The sequence below is a fragment of the Hemitrygon akajei genome, chromosome 5, assembly GCF_048418815.1.
Source record: "Hemitrygon akajei chromosome 5, sHemAka1.3, whole genome shotgun sequence".
Classification (NCBI taxonomy): Eukaryota; Metazoa; Chordata; class Chondrichthyes; order Myliobatiformes; family Dasyatidae; genus Hemitrygon; species Hemitrygon akajei.
In genome coordinates, this window is record NC_133128.1 from 104,857,152 (window position 1) to 104,878,318 (window position 21,167).

At 41.3% G+C, this 21,167-nt stretch overlaps 1 protein-coding gene across 5 annotated transcripts in view; it reads left to right on the forward strand.

Annotated features, from left to right (window-relative positions):
- The window catches only part of lrch1 (leucine-rich repeats and calponin homology (CH) domain containing 1), a 502,659-nt gene that overhangs the window by 345,348 nt on the left and 136,144 nt on the right, over nucleotides 1–21,167 (forward strand). For all 5 annotated transcript variants that reach the window (XM_073046169.1, XM_073046165.1, XM_073046167.1 and 2 more), the window contains exon 11: nucleotides 4,261–4,347. In XM_073046169.1, coding sequence (XP_072902270.1) covers nucleotides 4,261–4,347 — 87 coding nt within the window. The remainder of the gene's footprint in view (nucleotides 1–4,260; nucleotides 4,348–21,167) is intronic.

Consider the following 21,167-nt stretch of genomic DNA (forward strand, 5'->3'; position numbering starts at 1 on the left):
AAGGGGTTCTAATATTAAGTTAAATAACTTAATGGACAACCTTGTCTTGTCCCCCGTGACAGCTGAAAAAGGGAAGACCTACAGTTATTGGTGACAACAGTAGCAACAGGAGCTTTATATATCATTTTAATCCAATTACTAAAATTAATACCAAAACCAAATTTTTCTAAAACATTCAATAAATATTTCCATTCGACTCGATCAAATGCTTTTTCAGCATTCAAAGATATAACACATTGTGGAGTTTTAGAAGTGGGCGAACATATAATGTTAAATAATCTCCGAACATTTGAAAAAGAGTAACGACCCTTTATAAAGCCTGTTTGATCTTTAAAAATGATTTTACCCAAAATACTCTCCAACCGATTGGCCATTATCTTTGAGAGAACCTTAGCATCAACATTCAGTAATGAAATAGGTCTGTATGAGGCACAATCAGTAGGATCTTCATCCTTTTTGAGGATTAAAGAAATAGAAGCTTCATAGAAAGTAGAGGATAGGTCACTTTTCACAAAAGAATCTTTAAACATCTCCAACATATATGGAGAAAGCAGTTTTCTAAATTTTTTATAAAATTCTACAGGATAACCACCAAGTCCTGGGGCCTTACCAGATTGCATTGAAAAAAATAGCTTTATGGATTTCGGATTCAGTAATTTGGGCATCAAGAGTTTTTTGATCCTCAGCAGAAAATTTAGGGAAAACAATCTTTCTCAAAAAAGCATTCATTTCAGAAGAATCTACTGAAGATTGAGATTTATAAAGTTCAGTATAGAAATCTTGGAAAATCTTATTGATTTCTTCATATTCCTGAGCCAAGGTACCATGCTTTCTACAAATTTTCAAGATTTGCCTTTTGGCTCCAGCCAATTTTAATTAAAATGCAAGTAATTTATTATTTTTATCTCCAAACATATAAAATTGGCTCTTTAACTTAAGTAGATAACCTTCAATTGGATGAGTTAATAATAGATTATATTGTGATTGAAGTTCCACTCTTTTTTTAAATAAGCCAATATTAGGGGAAACCGCATAGACATTATCTAAATCCTGAATTTGTTTTGAAATTATATCTAATTCTGCTTTTGTCTGTTTTTTGAGTTTAGCTGAATAAGAAATAAACTGACCACATAAAAATGCTTTGAATGTATCTCATATAATTAATTTGGACATACCTCCTATATCATTAAAAATAAAAAAATATTTTATCTGGCTTTCAATAAAACTGATAAAATCAGAGTTTTGCAATAAAGTCTGAGACATGGTGGACGGACAAAAATGACATCGTCAAATTCAAAGGACAAACTCAAATGCGCATGATCAGATATAGCAATAGCGTCATATTCACAGTTTTTAACATTAGGCAAAAGGCAGGGATCAATTATAATATAATCAATCCTCAAATATTTTTTGTAGACATGTGAAAAGAAGGAATATTCTCTATTATCAGGGTGTAAATGCCTCCATAATTCAATCAACCCAAAATCGATCAAAAAGGAGTTGATAACTGATGCAGAGCAGTTTGGAAGTCTCTGATTAGTTGAACTCTTATCAATCATAGGATTTAAACAACAGTTGAAATCCCCACCCATTATTAACATATACTCATTTAAATCTGGCAATAAAGCAAATACTTTTTAAAAAAAAGAAGGATCATCTAAATTGGGACCATACAAATTAACTAAACCAACCTTTCTATTACAAATCACTTCTTTAACAATTAAAAACCTACCATTAGAGTCTGATTCAATATCCTCTTGAGTAAATATATTAGATTTAATAAAGATAGATACGCCCTTAGTTTTACTTTGCGAAGTAGCATGTAGCTGCAGGCCATTCCACCATCTAAAAAACCTATTTTGATCTCCCGCCTTGATATGTGTCTCCTGAGCAAAAATTATATCAGGTTGGAATTGATTAATAATTTTAAAAGTCTTTTTTCCTTTGATAGGATGATTCCAACCACGTACATTCCAACTTATTACATTAATCCGTTTGACTGCCATAGTATAATTTTATTCTAATTTATACATGCGCAGAGAACATACCAATATGGGATTATCAAAGATGGCGGTGATGAGAAATACAACCATATAGAAAACACGCATGCTCCGGAACCACCCAATGGTAAAAAGAAAACTCCTAACTCTAAACCCACCCACCCTCCCAAAAGCCCGAAAAAAGGCAAGCGAACTAAGATAGGAGACCGCCTCTGTCTGTCGATGGAGTAGCAGTAATTCTGTGCTGCTCTTAGCTTTCTCTCTCTCCCCCCCAGCTTAAATTTTGAATTTATAATTTTTAATTGCTGATTCTTGAAGGGGAGTAATATGTCTACCAGAAGTGAGAAAAATTTGCATGAATCTACTGACAAAGGGAATGGAAAAGGAAAGATGCCGAAGGAAAGATCTGATGAAATGCCATCATGGGCTGAAGACATCATTCGGACATTGAATTTAATTCAAGAACAGATTACGGTAATTAAAGATCAACTGGAAAAGGATAATAATGAAATGAAGTTATTTCTGGGAAATCTTAAAGATGTGGAGACTCAAGTTACTAAACACGAAGAGGAATTGAAGTTAACCAAGCAGAAATTGTCTGAAACTACAACCAGTTTGCAAAAATATCATGGTAAGATTATAGATTTAGAAACCAGGTCTCGCCGAAACAAAATACGAATCGTTGGATTGCAAGAAGCTGAAAATGGAGATTTAACAGTTTACTTTGGTAAGCTCTTTCATACTTTATTTCCGACTATTTTATCAAAGCCACCTGCTATTGAAAGAGCACACAGACTTTTGAAATTTAAAAACTCAAGCAGATCAAGAGTTATTTTGGTTTGTTTTCATCACTTTAAAATTAAAGATCAAATAATGCAGCAGGCAAGAAAACAGAGTTTTTTCAGATTCAACGAGTCTGAGCTCCGTTTTTATGAAGATTACCCGAAAGAAGTAATGGAACAAAGATCAAGATTTGCTTCGGTAATGAAACAAGCATATGATAAGAAATTATTTCCCTCTCTGAGATATCCAACAAGAATGAAAGTTTCTCCTCCTAATTCTTCTCCACGTACTTTCTTCGACCCCAAAGCCGCGCTGGATTTTGTTCAGGCTATACCTATCACCGTATTATTTGGTAGTTTGATGTTACTACCAAACGAACTATCTGAAAAGCTGTTTGATTATTTGTATATTATTCATAGTTTAAAAAGAAGATATATGAAGGCTAATTGGATATTTTATTGAGAGATTAATAAAAGAAGATAAGAAAACCTGCTTATTATTATATCCTAATGGATTTCTTTTTGGAAAGAAGATTTACGGCTCAAGTTTGACTGTTTAAATGGCTAATTAGATATTTGACTGAGAAAAGAGGATAAAGGGATTTGTTCCTTTTATCTAATATTTGATTTTGATGTTTCTTTTTGTTGTTTCTAACTGGTAGTTTTCTTTCCTATTAATACGGTTTCTTTTTATATATATATCTGGGAGGGTTTAGTTACTTATGATATTACTACCGGTAATTAACATTTCTGTATATTTAGTTCGGTTAAATATAATATTAACCCTTCTTTTTAAATCTGTTTTATTATAGCGATATATAACCAAATTTAATAGTTTTCTTAGAGATTTAAAGCTTAATTTAAGATGGGACTGGTTTTTCTCTTTAAGAGATTATATTATTTTGGTTCTTTTTTGTTTAATACATGAGGGAATGTAAACACTTGCCTTTGCTGAGATGTTACTGTCTTTCTTGCAAGATCATCTTATTTTTTGTGTACAGACACTCGCTGGGGGGTGGGGGGGAGGGACAAGACTGACAGAGCGGCCCATGGCTTCGCATCTATCTTAGTTTGCTTGTTTCCAGTAACTGTTGATCAGTCCTGCGCATCAGCTTGGAGGAATTTTAGGCCATTCCTCCTTACTCAACTGCTTGTGTTTTGGAATCGCTGAGCCAAAGTCCTCAAATTTTCTTCTTTTTAAACCATTCTGTTGTTGATTTACTCTTGTCTTTTTCATGCATGTTATGAGCATTCCATGTAATTAGTCATCACAGTGATTCATGGAAAGGAGTGATGCTAACATGTCCTGTGACCGGTAATGTGCAGGCTGTTCAAAACGTGTGAGCGCCTTATTGTAATTGTTGCTGTGGCTCAAGAGGATAATTCATTCACATTTGTGAATAGCAAGTTTTAATTTAATCTAATCTTATGAATCAGAAAGTCAGATTTCCAATTTTAATGGTGTGTTTCTGTTACAGACCAAATATAGATGACCATCTGAACAGTGAGCCAGAGGTGGCAGGACATATGAGTTCTCTGGAAGGCATTGTCCAGGAAGAACAGAGGTACTGTTTTGTAAAAGCTAAAGCACTTTGCCTTTATTTATTTCTATGTGTAATATTTCTTCATTTCCCTATGCTTTCAAATTTCAGTTTATCTGCAGGGTTCATTTATTCATTCAAAGTACTTTACAGGCTTTCTATAAAGTTATTATTTTTTGATCCTGCTGTTTAAGTGAAGCCTTTCAGTAAAATTTTTTCTTCTCAGCAGTTTATTAATAAGAGCAGCTTCTGTCAGCTGCAGAAAGTACTGAAAATACTCAGTAGGTGAGCCAGTTTTGCTTGCTCCATTTCTAGTCCACTGTATCCTGAGACAAACTTCCTTGCTATGTATGATTCAACATATTTTAATCAGGCCACCTACATTCTCATCCAGGTCATTTATACACAAAGGTCCCAGCAAAGATTCAAGATTCAAATAAATTTATTATCAAAAAATGTATAAATTATACACCCTTGAGATTTGCTTGCTCACAGGTAGTCAAGAAACTTGAAAGAACCAAATTAAAGAAATAAAATTAAAAATAAAGACCAACACTAAATGCAAAGGGAAAGAGGAAAAAAATGTAAATTGTGCCAACAATTCAAGCGAACAAAAGTTTTCTGAACCAAAATGAGTCCTTGGATCTGAACCCCAGAGCAACATGGACTAGGCCCAAAGTTCATCACAATAGCAGGCATGGAGCACAGAGCTTCAGTACTATGGAGAACGAACTAAAACGGCTCTCGTCCCAATCCCAACTCCCTGTCTTTTCAGTCTATCTGGGCCGGTGTTTATATAGACCAAACAACGGAACAGCGAAAGGATCCATTGACCTGGAGAGAAGATTGAAGATCGCGCAGAGCAAATGAAAATGGGCTGGTGTTTAAATTGTCTAAACAGCAAATCATACCTAGCACTAGGAGTCAGGCACCGCTGTTGGAAAGGCTCTGGGCCCAGATTTTGCCACACAGCAACTCGCTCCAAGCCCAGATTTTAGAATATAGAACATAGAAATCTACAGCATGTTACAGGCCCTTCAGCCTACAATGTTGTGCCGACCATGTAACCTACTCTAGAAACTGCATAGAATTTCCCTACCACATAGCCCTCTATTTTTTTAAGCTCCATCTTCCTATCCAAGAGTCTCTTAAAAGACCCTATTGTATCTGTCTCTACCACCATTACTGGTAGTGCATTCCAAGCACACACCACTCTCTGTGTGAAAAACTTACCCCTGACAACCCCCTTGTACCTACTTTCAAGCCCCTTAAAACTATGCCCCCTCATGTTAGCCATTTCAGCCCTGGGAGCCTCTGGCTACCTACGCAATCAATGCCTCTCATCATCTTATACACCTCTATCAGGTCACATCTCATTCTCCGTTACTCCAAGGAGAAAAGGCGAAGTTCACTCAAGGCACGTTCTCCAATCCAGGCAACATCCTTGTAAATCTCCTCTGCACTGTCTCTATAGTATCTACATCCTTCCTGTAATGAGGTGACCAGAACAGAACACAGTATTCCAAGTGGGGTCTAACTAAGGCTGTATATAGCTGTAACATTACCTCATGGCTTTTGAACTCAATCCCATGGTTGATGAAGGGCAACAGACTATACGCCTTCTTAACAACACTGTCAATCTGTGCAGCAGCTTTGAGTGTCCTATAGACATGGTCCCCAAGATCTCTCTGATCCTCCACGCTGCCAAGAGTCTTACCTTTAATATTGTATTCTGTCTTCAAATTGGACCTACTGAAATGAATCACTTCACACTTATCTGGGTTGAACTCCATCTGCCACTTCTCGACTCAGTTCCCCATCCTATCAATGTCACGCTGTAACCTCTGACAACCCTCCAGACTATCCACAACACCTCCAACTTTTGTGTTATCAGCAAATTTACTAACCCACCCTTCTACTTCCTCATCCAGGTAATTTATAAAAAAAATCACGAAGAGGAAGGTGTCCCAGAACAGATCCCTGTGGAACACCACAGAGCACCAACCTCCATGCAGAATACAAACCATCTACAACCACCCTTTGCCTTCTGTGGGCAAGCCAGCTCTGGATCCACAAAGCAAAGTCTCTTGGATCCCATGCCTCCTTACTTTCTGAGTGAGCTTTGCTTGGGGAGCCTTATCAAATGCCTTACAGAAATCCATGTACACTACATCCACTGCTCTACCTTCATCAATGTGTTTTGTTACATCCTCAATACCTGCCCTTAACCAAGCCATGCTGACTATCCTTAATCAGATTATGTCTCTTCAAATGCTCATAAATCCTGCCTCTCAGGATCTTCTCCAACAACTTGCCCACTATTGAAGTAAGATTCACTGGTCTATAATTTCCTGGGGTCTCTCAACACTCTTTCTTGAACAAGGGAACAACATATAGAGGGCAATAGGTAAGCCAGATAATTTCTACGGTAGGGATATTTTTGGCATAACTATGTTTCTATGATTTGCAGCCCTCCAATCCACTGGTAGTTCTCCCTTCCCTATTGATAATGGAATGATCATTGCCAGAGGCTCAGCCATCTCCTCCCTTGCTTCCCAGAGTAGCCTGGGGTATATCTCATCCGGACCCAGCGACTTATCTAACTGAATGCTTTTCAAAAGCTCCAGCACATCCTCTTTCTTAATGTCTATATGCTCAAGCATTTCAATGCGCTGTGAGTCATTCCCACAATTGCCAGGGTCCTTTTCTCTGGTGAATACTGAAGCAAAATATTCATTAAGTACTTACGCAACGTCCTCTGACTCCATGCACAGGTTTCCACTGTTGCACCTGATTGGGCCTATTCTCACACAGCTCACCCTCTTGCTCTTCACATACTTATAGAATACCTTGGGGTTTTCCTTAATCCTGCTCATGGCCCCTTCTAGCTCTCCTAATTTCATTCTTAAGCTCCTTCCTGGCACCCTTGTAATTTTCTAGAGCTCTAACAGTTAGTTTTTTGAACCTTTCATAAGCTTTTCTTCTTAACTAGATTTTCTACATTGAACAACATGGTTCTTTTACCCTACCAACCTTTCCCCGCCTTGATGGAACATGCCTATGCAGAATGCCATGCAAATGATCCCCAAGTATTTGCCACATTTCTGCCCTGCATGTCCCTGAGCACATCTGCTCCCAATTTATGTTCCCAAGTTCCTTCCTAATATCATCATATTTCTCCCTACCCCAATTCAATGTTTTCCCAAATTGTCTGCTCCTATTCTTCTCCAGCGCTATGGTAAAGGAGACAGAATTGTGATCACTACCTCCAAAATGTTCTCCCACCGAGAGATCCTACATCTAATCAAGTTCATTTCCCAAGTCTAGATCAAGTGCAGCCTCTCCTGTAGTAGGCTTATTTAACAAACTCTACCCCATCCAAACACCTTACTCTAAGGAGGTGCCAGTCAGCATTAGGAAAGTTAAAAATCACCCATCACAACAACCCTGTTATTATTGCACCATTCCAGAATCTGCCTCCCTATCTCCTCCTTGATGTCTCTGTTACTATTGGTGGGGGGGGGGGGGTCTATAAAAAAACACCCTGTACAGTTATTACCCCCTTCTTGTTTCTGACTTCCACCCACACTGACCCAGTAGATAATCCCTTCATGACCTCCTCCTTTTCTGCAGCCGCAATACTATCCCTGATTAGCAATGCCACACCCCCACGTCTTTTGCCTCCCTCTTGTCCTTTTTGAAACACCTAAGGCCCGACACTCTTAGCAACTATTCCTGCCCCTGAGACATCCAAGTCTCTGTAATAGCCACATCATAGTTCCAAGTATTTATCTAGGCTGCACCTTGTATATGACACTCATTGCATTAAAGTAGACAGATCTCAAACCATCTGGCTGAGTGCACCTTTGCTCTATCATCTGCCTACCTTTCCTCACAAACTCCCTACAAGCTGTCTCTACTTGTGTGCCCCATTCTCTGCCTCTTGAGTTCCCACCCCCCTGCAAACCTATTTTAAACCCTTCCCAATAGCAGTAACAAACCACCCTCTCAGGATTTTGGTTCCTCTTTAGTTCAGGTGCAACCCGTCCCACCCCTTCCCCAGAAAAGTGTACAATGATCCAAGAACTTGAAACCCTGCACCCTGCACCATTCCGTCATTCACTCATTCATCTGCACTATCTTCCAGTTCTGACCTTTCCTAGATCGTTGCACTGGGAATAATCTGGAGATTACCTTACCACCTTGGAGGTCCTGCTCTTCAGCCTCCTTCCTAAACTTACTGTGCAGGACCTCTACCCCTCTCCTGCCTCTGTCATTGGTACCAACATGTACCACATCTCTGGCTGCTCACCCTTCCCTTCAAGAATATTCTGCAACTGCTCAGAGACATCCTGGACTTTAGCGCCTGGGAGGCAACACGCTATTCTGGCGTCTCTTTTGCTGCTGCAGAATCTCTTACCGTCCCCCTAACTATCAAGTCCACTATGACTTCACCCTACCCTTCTGAAGCTCAGAGCCAACTACAGTGCTATTGGTCTAGCTTCTGCTGCCTTGCTCAGATAGGTCACCCCCTTCATCAGTATCCAAAGGGGTATACCTGTTGCTGAGGGGAATGGCCACAGGGGGATCCTGCACTGACATCTTGCTCCCTTTACCTCTCTCGGTGTTCACCCATCTACTCCCTGAAATCTGCACTCTGGGTGTTAACCACCTGCTCAAAAATCTTTTCTATCAATTGCTCTGCATCCTGGATGATTCTTTATTCATCCAACTACAGCTCCAGCTCCTTAACGTGGTCTTTCATGAGCTGGTGTTAGCTACACTTCCTGAGGTGTCATCAGGGAGACTATCAGGTTCCATGAATTCCCACATCCTACAGGAGGAGCATTCCACTGCCATATCTGCCATCCTACCTGCACTATACTATAGGCAACCAAGACCAAATCAACAACAATGAAGGGAAAAACCTACCCTTCTTACGTGTAAGGGGAGATTTGCTAAGCCTACTGGGGAGACTTTAAACTAGAATTGTTGGGGGGTGGGAATCAATTTGAAGAGACTAGGGGAAAGGAGGTTAGTTCACAAATAGAGAAAGCTGTAGACACTGAGTGAGGGAGGATAGGCAGGTGATAGAGAGGGGGAGCGCTCAGACCGAAGATGTAGGGGAGAAGGAAGAAAAAGATAATAAAGTAGTTTGCACCGTTAGGGATAAACAGAGAGGAAGAGGTGGAGAGTTTCTTAAATGCATCTATTTTAATGCTAGGAGCATTGTAAGAAAGGTGGATGAGCTTAGAGCATGGATTGATACCTGGAAATATGATGTTGTAGCTATTAGTGAAACATGGTTGCAGGAAGGGTGTGATTGGCAACTAAATATTCCTGGATTTTGTTGCTTCTGGTGTGATAGAGTCGGAGGAGCAGGAGGGAGAGGTGTTGCATTGCTTGTCCAAAAAAATACTACAGCGGTGCTTTGGCAGGATAGATTAGAGGGCTCGCCTAGGGAGTCTTATTTGGGTGGAATTAAGGAATGAGAAAGGTGTAGTAGCACTTACAGGGGTGTATTATAGACCACCTAATGGGGAGCGAGAATTGGAAGAGCAAATTGGTAAGGAGATAGCAGATATTTGTAGTAAGCACAGAGTTGGATTGTGGGAGATTTTAATTTTTCACACATAGACTGGGAAGCTCATTCTGTAAAAGGGCTGGATGGTTTGGAGTTCGCAAAATGCGTGCAGGATAGTTTTTTACAGCAATACATAGAGGTACCTGCTAGAGAAGGGGCAGTGTTGGATTTTCTTATAGGGAATGAGATAGGTCAGGTGACGGAGGTATGTGTTGGGGAGCACTTCGGGTCCAGTGATCACAATACCATTAGTTTCAATATAATTATGGAGAAGGATAGGACTGGACTCAGGGTTGACGTTTTTGATTGGAGAAAGGCTAATTTGAGGAGATGCGAAAAGATTTAGAAGGAGTGGATTGGGACAATTTGTTTTATGGGAAGGATGTAATAGAGAAATGGAGGTCATTTAAAGGTGAAATTATGAAGGTACAGAATCTTTATGTTCCTGTTAGGTTGAAAGGAAAGGTTAAAAGTTTGAGAGAGCCATGGTTTTCAAGGAATATTGGAAACTTGGTTCGGAAAAAGAGAAAGATCTACAATAAATATAGGCAGCATGGAGTAAGTGAGGTGTTCGAGGAACATAAAGAATGTAAAAAGAATCTTAAGAAAGAAATTAGAAAAGCTAAAAGAAGATATGAGGTTGCTTTGGCAAGTAAGGTGAAAATAAATCCAAAGGGTTTCTGCAGTTATAATAGCAAAAGGATAGTGAGTGATAAAATTGGTCCCTTAGAGAATCAGGGTGGACAGCTATGTGTGGAGCCAAAAGAGATGGGGGAGATTCTGAACAATTTCTTTTCTTCGGTATTCACTAAGGAGAAGGATATTCAATTGTGTAAGGTAAGGGAAACAAGTAGGGTAGTTATGGAAACTGAGGATTAAAGAAGAGGAAGTACTGGGGCTTTTAATGAATATAAAAGTGGTTAAGTCTCTGGGTCCAGATAGGATATTCCCCAGGACCTTGAGGGAAGTTAGTGTAGAAATAGCAGGGGCTCTGACAGAAATATTTCAAATGTCATTAGAAACGGAGATGGTGCCGGAGGATTGGCGTATTGCTCATGTGGTTCTATTGTTTAAAAAGGGTTCTAAGAGTAAACTTAGCAATTATCGGCCTGTAAGTTTGACATCAGTGGTGGGTAAATTAATGGAAAGTATTCTTAGAGATGGTATATATAATTATCTAGATAGACAGGGTGTGATTAGGAGCAGTCAACATGGATTTGTGTGTGGATGGTCATGTTTGGCAAACTTATTGAATTTTTTGAAGAGGTTACTAGGAAAGTTGACGAGGGTAAAGCAGTGGATGTTGTCTATATGGACTTCAGTAAGGTCTTTGTCAAGGCTCCACACGAAAGGATAGTTAGTAAGGTTGAATCGTTAGGTATTAATATTGAAGTAGTGAAATGGATTCAACAGTGGCTGGATGGGAGATGCCAGAGAGTAGTGGTGGATAACTGTTTGTCAGGTTGGAGGCCGGTGACTAGTGGTGTGCTTCAGGGATCTGTACTGGGTCCAATGTTGTTTGTCATATACATTAATAATCTGGATGATGGGGTGGTAAATTGGATTAGTAAGTATGCAGATGATACTAAGATAGGTGGCATTGTGGGTATTGAAGTAGGTTTTCAAAGCTTGCAAAGAGATTTAGGCCAGATAGAAGAGTGGGCTGAAAGATGGCAGATGAAGTTTAATACTGATAAATGTGAGGTACTACATTTTGGTAGGAATAGTCAAAATAAGTCATACATGGTAAATGGTAGGGCATTGAGGAATGTGGTAGAACAGAGTGATCTAGGAATAATGGTGCATAGTTCCCTGAAGGTGGAATCTCATGTGGATAGGGTGGTGAAGAAAGCTTTTGGTATGCTGGCCTTTATAAATCAGAGCACTGAGTATATGAGTTGGGATGTAATGTTAAAATTGTACAAGGCATTGGTGAGGACACATTTGGAGTATTGTGTACAGTTCTGGTCACCGAATTATAGGAAAGATGTCAACAAAATAGAGATAGAGTACTGAGGAGATTTACTAGAATGTTACCTGGGTTTCAGCACCTAAGGTACAGAGAAAGGTTGAGCAAGTTAGGTCTTTATTGTTTGGAGTGTAGAAAGTTGAGGGGAGGCTTGATAGAGGTATTTAAAATTAGGAGGGGGATAGATAGAGTTGGTGTGGATAGGCTTTTTCCAGTGAAGGTAGGGGAGATTCAAACAAGAGGACATGAGTTGAGAGTTAAGGGGCAATAGTTTAGGGGTAACAAGAGGGGGAACTTCTTTACTCAGAGAGTGGTAGCTGTGTGGAATGAGCTTCCAGTAGAAGTGGTAGAGGCAGGTTCGATTTTGTGATTTAAAAAAAAAATTGGATAGGTATATGGACAGGAAAGAAATAGAGGGTTATGGGCTGAGTGCAGGTCGGTGGGACTAGGTGAGAGTAAGCGTTCGACACAGACTAGAAGGGCCGAGATGGCTTGTTTCCGTGCTGTAATTGTTATATGGTTATATGGTTTCTTTGGTCTCAGCCTCTTCTCATCAAAGCCACTTGAGTGAAGCCTGTAAGTTCCCACTTTGACTCTAGCCCCACTTTGGTGGCCCTATCACTCTTTTATGGTTTAAAAATAAGAAAAAACCCTTGCAAGGAGAAAGAACTCACCACCCAGTGACTCTCTCTAGGCCCAGTTTTAACCACCCAGTGACTCTCTCTGGGCCTGGATTTTACCACCTAGTGACTCTCTCTGGGCCCGGATTTTACTGCCCAGTGACTCTCTCTGGGCCCAGAATTTACCGCCTAGTGAATCTCTCTGGGCCCGGATTTTACCACCCTGTGACTCTCTCTGGGCCAACATTTTACCGTCCAGTCACACACTCTGGGCCTGGATTTTACCACCCTGTGACTCTCTCTGGGCCAACATTTTACCGTCCAGTCACACACTCTGGGCCTGGATTTTACCGCCCATTGACTCTCTCTGGGCCCCAATTTTACTGCCCAGTGACACACTCTGGGCCCAGATTTTACCACCCAGTGAGTCTCTCTGGGCCCAGATTTTATCGCCCAGTGAATCTCCCTGGGCCTGGATTTTACCGCCCAGTGACACACTCTGGGCCCGGATTTTACCACCCAGTGAATCTCCCTGAGCCTGGATTTTACCGCCCAGTGACGCTCTCTGGGCCCAGATTTTAACGCCTGGTGACTCTCTGGGCCCAGATTTTACTGCCCAGTGTTTCTGGACCCAGCTTTTGTCACCCAGCCTGAAGCCACTCTCCAACTCTTTGAATCGGTTCAGCGTGTGGAGCAATCCAGCCTTGCACCTGGGCCAGTTGAACGAGCATCAGAACTTATGCTTTTGGCACTGAGAGCATCCAGCCTCACTACCGGGCTGCCGGGCCAGCTGTATGGGTATCAGAACTCCATCTGCAACATACCAGCTCAGCTCATCCCAGAACGTGCCTCATATTGCTCTCCATTCACTATTTGCAGTGAGAATTAAGCACAATTTACCTCTGTAAAAGTATTTTTTTAGTGATGCTTTTAGTTGGATTTCTTAGCTTTTTGACTACCAGAAAGCTGTTGCACACGTTTGGTAGTATCATCTTAGCCAGAAGTAACTGGATGCACCATTTTTAACAGCTGAGCCACTTGTGTCAGTACACCTTTACCCACTGGTTGGTTTTAGTCTTGAGTTGTGTCTTAAGAGGTTGTTTCGAGTTACTGAAGGCATCTTCAAATGCAAGCTATGAACACACTGTTTGTCATAAGCATTCAAAGAGTATGGAGGAGATATAGAAAGGGCAAATTTGGTCTGAATCACTGTTGTAGTTATCAAGTCAATATCACTGGCAACTTTGCATTTAATTAAAAGCAAATCAGTCTTACTTTTGACAAAAGACAAAAATTGCACAGTTAATCAACCTTCGCCTGTCTGTCCTATACCCTACATGTGGTCACTATTTCAAAAACACAAAATGTCATTTTTTTCCCACAGTAATTTAAATATTCTCAAGCTCAAACAGTTTATCACCTGCAGAAGGAAACTGTTTGAGCTCGAGAAATAATGTGAAACTGGAAGTAGGCCATGCAGCTCCATCATTCAATAAGACTTCATTTGCTCTTCTTTGTAAGTGCCATGTTAACCCCACATTCTTATTTCTCTTAACATCTGAAAATCTAATGATCTTCAAGCATACAAAATGGGCAGAGACATTCTTTGGAGTGAACTCACAAACCTGTTCACACTCCATTGAGAGAAAGGTTCAGTCCCAAATGAGCAACACGACACTGTCATTGTCTCCCTGTCCAAGAACAAAGGGGAGAAATCGGATTGCTCAAACTAGAGGGGTTACCCTGTGGGCCACCGCCAGGAAGATCCTTGCCAGAATTCTCTTGGACAGAATCTCCCTACCATTGCCGAAGGCAACCTCGGGGAATCCGTGCGAACAGAGGCACATCCGACATGATCTTCGTCCTGCGCTAGATACAGGAGAACATGCGACTGGACGCGATGTGCATTGACCTGACCAAGGCCATTGATACAGTAATCCGCGACAGTCTCTGGGGCATTCTATCAAAGCTCGGCTGTCCCCCGAAATTCCTCACCATCCAGCAGCAGCTCCACAAAGGCCAAAGCGGTCAGACGAAACACAACAGCGACCTGTCTCACCCATTCCCCAGCAGTACCAGTGTGAAACAAGGTTGTGTTTGGCACCAACGCTCTTTGCCATCATTTTTATCATGATGCTACAGGAAGCGAAAGAGACCACATCGGAGAGCATCTACATTAGATTCTGCACTGAGGGAAATAACTTTAACCTCCCTTGCCTTCTTGCCTGAACAAAAACCATGCAAGAGCCCATCTCAAACTACTATATGCAGATGACTGTGCTCTTCTCATGCACACAGAGGACGTGCTACGGGCTGTAGTCACTCAGTTCACCAAGGTTGCAAGGCTTTCAGACAAGGGAAGTTAAAGCCAACATAAAAGCAAAAGAGAGGGCATATAATAGAGCAAAAATTAGTGGGAAGTTTGAGGATTGGCAAGCTGTTAAAAGCCATGAGAAATCTAGAGAAGCCAAAGATTGGTAGTAAATGGTTGCCTCTCTGACTGGAGGCCTGTGACTAGTGGAGTGCCGCAGGGATCAGTACTGGGTCTGTTATTGTTTGTCATTTATATCAATGATCTGGATGATAACGTGGTCAACTGGATCAGAAAATTTGTGGTGGACACCAAGATTAAGAGTTTAATAAATAGTGAGGAAGACTAGCTGGAAAACTGGACTGGAGAGTGCAGATGGAATTTCATGCAATCAAGTGTGAGGTGTTGCTCTTTGGTAGGACCAACCAGGATAGGTCTTACACAGTGAACGGTAGGGCACTGAGGAGTGCTGTAGACCAAACATATCTGGGAATACAGGACCATGATTCATTGAAAGTAGCATCACAGGTAGATAGAGTCGTAAAGAAAGTTTTTGGCCTTCATAAGTCAATGTATTGAGTACAGGAGATGAGACGTTATGTTGAAGTTGTATAAGACTTCCGTGAGGCCTAATTTGGAGTATTGTATGCAGTTTTTGACACCTGCCTACAGGAAAGGTGTAAGTAAAGTTGAAAGATTACGAGGAAAATTTACAAGGATGTTGCTGGCACTTGAGGACCTGAGTTATAAGGAAATATTGAATAGGTTAGGACTTTATTCTTTAGAACATAAGAGATTTGATAGAGATGTACAAAATTATGGGGGGTATAGATAGGCTAAATGCAAGCAGGCTTTTTCCACTGATGTTAGATGAGGACTACAACCAGAGGTGATGGGTTAAGCATGAAAGGTGAGGTATAAAGGGAATATGAGGGGAAAATGTCTTCATAGAACCATAGAACATTACAGCACAGAAACAGGCCTTTTGGCCCTTCTTGGCTGTGCCAAACCATTTTTCTGCCTAGTCCCACTGACCTGCACCTGGACCATATTCCTCCATATACCTCTCATCTACGTACCTGTCCAAGATTTTCTTAAATGCTAAAAGTGAGCCCACATTTACCACTTCATCTGGCAGCTCATTCCACACTCCCACCACTCTCTGTGTGAAGAAGCCCCCCCTAATGTTCCTTTAAACTATTCCCCCTTCACCCCTAACCCATGTCCTCTGGTTTTTTTCTCCCCCTAACCTCAGTGGGAAAAAGCCTGCTTGCATTCACTCTATCTATACCCATCATAATTATATATACCACTATCAAGTCTCCCCTCATTCTTCTACGCTCCAGGTTATATACCTCTATCAAGTCTCCCCTCATTCTTCTATGCTCCAGGGAATAAAGTCCTAACCTATTCAACCTTTCTCAGTAACTCAGTTTCTCAAGTCCCAGCATCATCCTTGTAAACCTTCTCTGCACTCTTTCAACCTTATTAATTTCTTTCCTGTTATTCGGAGACCAAAACTGCACACAGTACTCGAAATTCAGCCTCACCAATGCCTTATACAACCTCACCATAACAATCCAACTTTTATACTCAATACTTAGACTTATAAAGGCCAATGTACCAAAAGCTCTCTTTACTACTGTATCTACCTGTGACACCACTTTTAGGGAATTTTGTATCTGTATTCCCAGATCCCTCTGTTCTGCTGCACTCCTCAGTGCCCTACCATTTACCTTGTAAGTCCTACCTTGGTTTGTCCTTCCAAACCAACTGCACTTAACTGCATTAAAATCCATCTGCCACTTGTCAGCCCATTTTTCCAGCTGGTCCAAATCCCTCTGCAAGCTTTGAAAACCTTCCTCACTGTCCACTACACCTCCAGTCTTTGTATCATCAGCAAATTTGCTGATCCAATTTACCACATTATCATCCAGATCATTGATGTAGATGACAAATAACAATGGACCCAGCACCGATCCCTGTGGCACACCACTAGACACAGGCCTCCACTCAGAGAAGCAATCCTCCACTACCACTCCGTGACTTCTCCCACTGAGCCAATGTCTAATCCAATTTACCACCTCACCATGTATACCTAGCAACTGAATCTTCGTAACTAACCTCCCATGCAGGACCTTGTCAAAGGCCTTACTGAAGTCCATGTAGACAACATCCACTCTCCTGGTAACCTCCTTGAAAAATTCTAATAGATTTGTTAAACATGACCTACCACGCACAAAGCTGTGTTGACTCTTCTTAATAAGTCTCTGTCTATCTAAATACTTGTAGATCCTATCTCTTAGTACTCCTTCTAATAATTTACCGGCCTATGATTTCCCAGAATACTTTTAGAGCCTTTTTTAAACAACGGAACAACATGAGCTAGCCTCCAATCCTCCAGCACCTCACCCATAGATACCGACATTTTAAATATATCTGCCAGGGTCCCTGCAATTTCAACACTAGTCTCCTTCAAGGTCCGAGGGAATACCCTGTCAGGTCCTGGGGATTTATCTGCTCTGATTTGCCTCAAGATAGCAAGCACCTTCTCCTCTTCAATCTGTATAGGTTCTATGAACTTACTACTTGTTTGCCATATTTCCATTGACTCCATGCCAGTTTCCTTTGTAAATACAGACACAAAAAAACCATTTAAGATCTCCTCCATTTCTTTTGGTTCCATACATAGCCGACCACTCTGATCTTCAAGGGAACCAATTTTATCCCTTACTAGCCTTTTGCTCTTAATATACCTGTAGTAGCTCTTTGGATTATCCTTCACCTTGACTGCCAAAGTTACCTCATGTCTTCTTTTAGCGCTCCTGATTTCTTTCTTAAGTATTTTTTTGCTCTTTTTATATTTCTCAAGTACCTTATTTGCTCCCTGTTTCCTATACATGTCATACATCTCCCTCTTCTTCTTTATCAGAGTTCCAATATCCCTCAAGAACCAAGGTTTCTTATTCTTATTCATTTTGCCTTTAACCCTGCCAGGAACATACAAACACGGCAGTCTCAGAATTTCTCCTTTGAAAGCCTCCCACTTACCAACAACATCCTTGCCAGAGAACAACCTGTCCCAATCCACGCTTTTTAGATCCTTTCTCATTTCTTCAAATTTGGGCTTTTTACAGTTTAGAACCTCAACCTGAGGACCATATAGCAATTACAGTACGGAAACAGGCCATCTCAGCCCTTCTAGTCCGTGCCAAACGCTTACTCTCACCTAATTCCACTGACCCGCACTCATCCCATAACCCTCCATTCCTTTCCTGTCTATATACCTATCCAATTTTGCTTTAAATGATATTACTGAACCTGCCTCTACCACTTCTACTGGAAGCTCATTCCACACAGCTAGCACTCTCTGAGTAAAGAAATTCCCCCTCTTGTTACCCTTAAACTTTTGCCCCCTAAATCTCAACTCATGTCCTCTTGTTTGAATCTCCCCTACTCTCAATGGAAAAAGCCTATCCACATCAACTCTATCTATCCCCCTCATAATTTTAAATACCTCTATCAAGTCCCCCCTCAACCTACGCTCCAAAGAATAAAGACCTAACTTGTTCAATCTTTCCCTGTAATTTAGGTGCTGAAACCCAGGTAACATTCTGGTAAATCTTCTCTGTACTCTCTCTATTTTGTTGACATCTTTCCGATAATTCGGTGACCAGAACTGTACACAATACTCCAAATTTGGCCTTACCAATGCCTTGTACAATTTTAACATTACATCCCAACTCCTATACTCAATGAAAACATAAAATGCTGGCAGAACTCAGCAGGCCAGAGAGCATCTATGGGAGGAGGTAGTGATGACGCCTGTAGGTTTGTAGTAGACATCGGTGGATAGGCTGTCTCCAGAGATAGAAACAGAAAGATCTAGAAAGGGAAGGGAGGTGTTGGAAATAGACCAGGTGAGTTTGAGGGTGGGGTGAAAGTTGGAGGCGAAGTTAATGAAGTCGACGAGCTCAGCATGTGTGCAGGAAGCAGCGCCGATGCAGTCGTCGATATAGCGTAAGAAAAGAGGAGGACAGATACCGGTGTCGGCTTGGAACGTAGATTGCTCCACTTGGCCGACAAAAAGGCAGGCATAGCTAGGACCCATGCGGTTGCCCATGGCTATGGCTACACCTTTAGTTTGGAGGAAGTGGGAGGAGCCAAAGGAGAAATTATTAAGGGTGAGGACTAATTCCGCAAGGCGGAGAAGAGTGGTGGTAGTGGGTGACTGGCTGGGTCTGGAATCCAGACTTGGAGAGCTTGGAGACCTTCCTGGTGGGGGATAGGGGTATATAGGGACTGGACGTCCATGGTGAAAATGAGGCGGTGGGGGCCAGGGAACTTGAAATCTTTGAAGAGATGTAAGGCATGGGAAGTATCACGGACATAGGTGGGAAAGGATTGAACAAGGGGAGATAAAACAGAGTCGAGATAGGCAAAAATGAGTTCAGTGGGGCAGGAGCAAGCAGAGACAATGGGTCTGCCTGGACAGGCAGGTTTGTGAATCTTAGGTAGGAGGTAGAAACGAGAAGTGCAGAATACGGGAACTATAAGTTTGGTGGCCGTGGATGGGAGATCTCCTGAGCTGATGAGATTGGATATGGTTTGGGAGACAATGGACTGGTGCTCCCTAGTGGGGTCATGGTCCAGGGGTAGATAAGATGAGCTGTCAGCGAGTTGTCGTTGTGCCTCCGCTATGTACTGGTCAGTGCACCAGACGACAACAGCACCCCCCTTATCAGTGGGTTTGATGGTAAGGTTGGGATTGTTGTGGAGGGAATGGAGAGGGGGTAAGGTTGGAATTGGAGCAAGGGGTGGTGAAGTCGAGACGGTTAATGTCCCGACAGTATTTAGAGATAAACAGATCCAGGGCGGGTAGAAGTCCTGGGGGGGTGGGTGGGGTGGTGGGGAGAATACTTCTATACTCAATGCTCTGATTTATAAAGGCCAACATACCAAAAGCTTTCTTCACCACCCTATCCACGTGAGATTCCACCTTCAGGGAACTATGCACCATTATTCCTAGATATCTCTATTCTTCTGCATTCTTCAATGCCCTACCATTTACCATGTATGTCCTATTTGGATTATTCCTACCAAAATGTAGCACCTCACACTTATCAGCATTAAACTCCATCTGCCATCGTTCAGCCCTAAATTTCTCTGCAAACTTAGAAAACCTACTTCATTATCCACAACACCAGCTACCTTAGTATCATTATTTTTTGTTGTACTTAGCTTTATTGTTTTCTTAAAAAAGTTGTTGCTTCCCAAAAAATTTTTATTGAATGGTATAGCTGTCTAGAAATACAGGTATACAAGGTATGAGAGTGACAGTGCCTGTATTCTCATCTATCTTTATCCATGATTGAGTTGAAACTAATGGTGTTATGATCACTGGAACCAAAGTGTTCCCCTATACACTTCTGTCATCTGTCCTAACTTATTTTCTAATAGGAGATCTAATATTGCATTCTCTCTAGTCGGTACCTCTAAATATTGATTTAGAAAACTTTCCTGAACACATTTTGCATTTCACTCAGAGGTTGTGACAGTGTGGGATGAGCCGCCAGCCTAAGTGGCGCATGTGAGCTCGATCTCAATGTTTAAGCGAAGTTTGGATAGGTACATGGAGGGCTATGTTGTCAGTGGAGGTCGATGGCATTATAAATGATCTGGCATGGATTAGATGGGCTGAATAGCCTGTTGTACTGTGCATTTCAATGATTCTATTACTCTATTTAATTTGAAATAGAGTAATGCTTGAAGAAAGTGCTGAGTTGCTAGCAGGTGCTTGAAATTTGTTTCATGCTTTAGAGGCCTGAGCTCAAGAACTTTCAATGTAGAATGTTCCATTTTTAAACGAGACATTAATTGAATTGAATTGAATTTCAGTTTATTGTCATTTAGAAACCACAACTGCAATGCAGTTAAAAAATCAAACAACATTCCTCCAGAATGATATCACAAAAGTACACGACAAAACAGACTACACCAGAAAATCCACATAACATTTGGCAATCCCCAAATCCAGAGTCCGGAGAGGCTGCTGCATATTAATATCGCGCTACCATCTTAGTGCATTCCCCAGAAAGTAGCTCCAAACCCACCAGACAAAACAAGACTACCCAGACACACCAAGTCAGGAGACCAAGTCTACCACCCAACAAACCAAAAACTAAAGTTACAAGACCTACACAAAACCACATAGTTATAACATACAAACATACCTTAATTGATAAAAAAAACAGACCATGGGCACAGTAAAAATAGTCCAATGATGTTACAAGACCATAAGTTTGAAAGAAACCACCACACAGTTTCCACAAGTCCTCAGGGTCCCGATAGACTCATCAA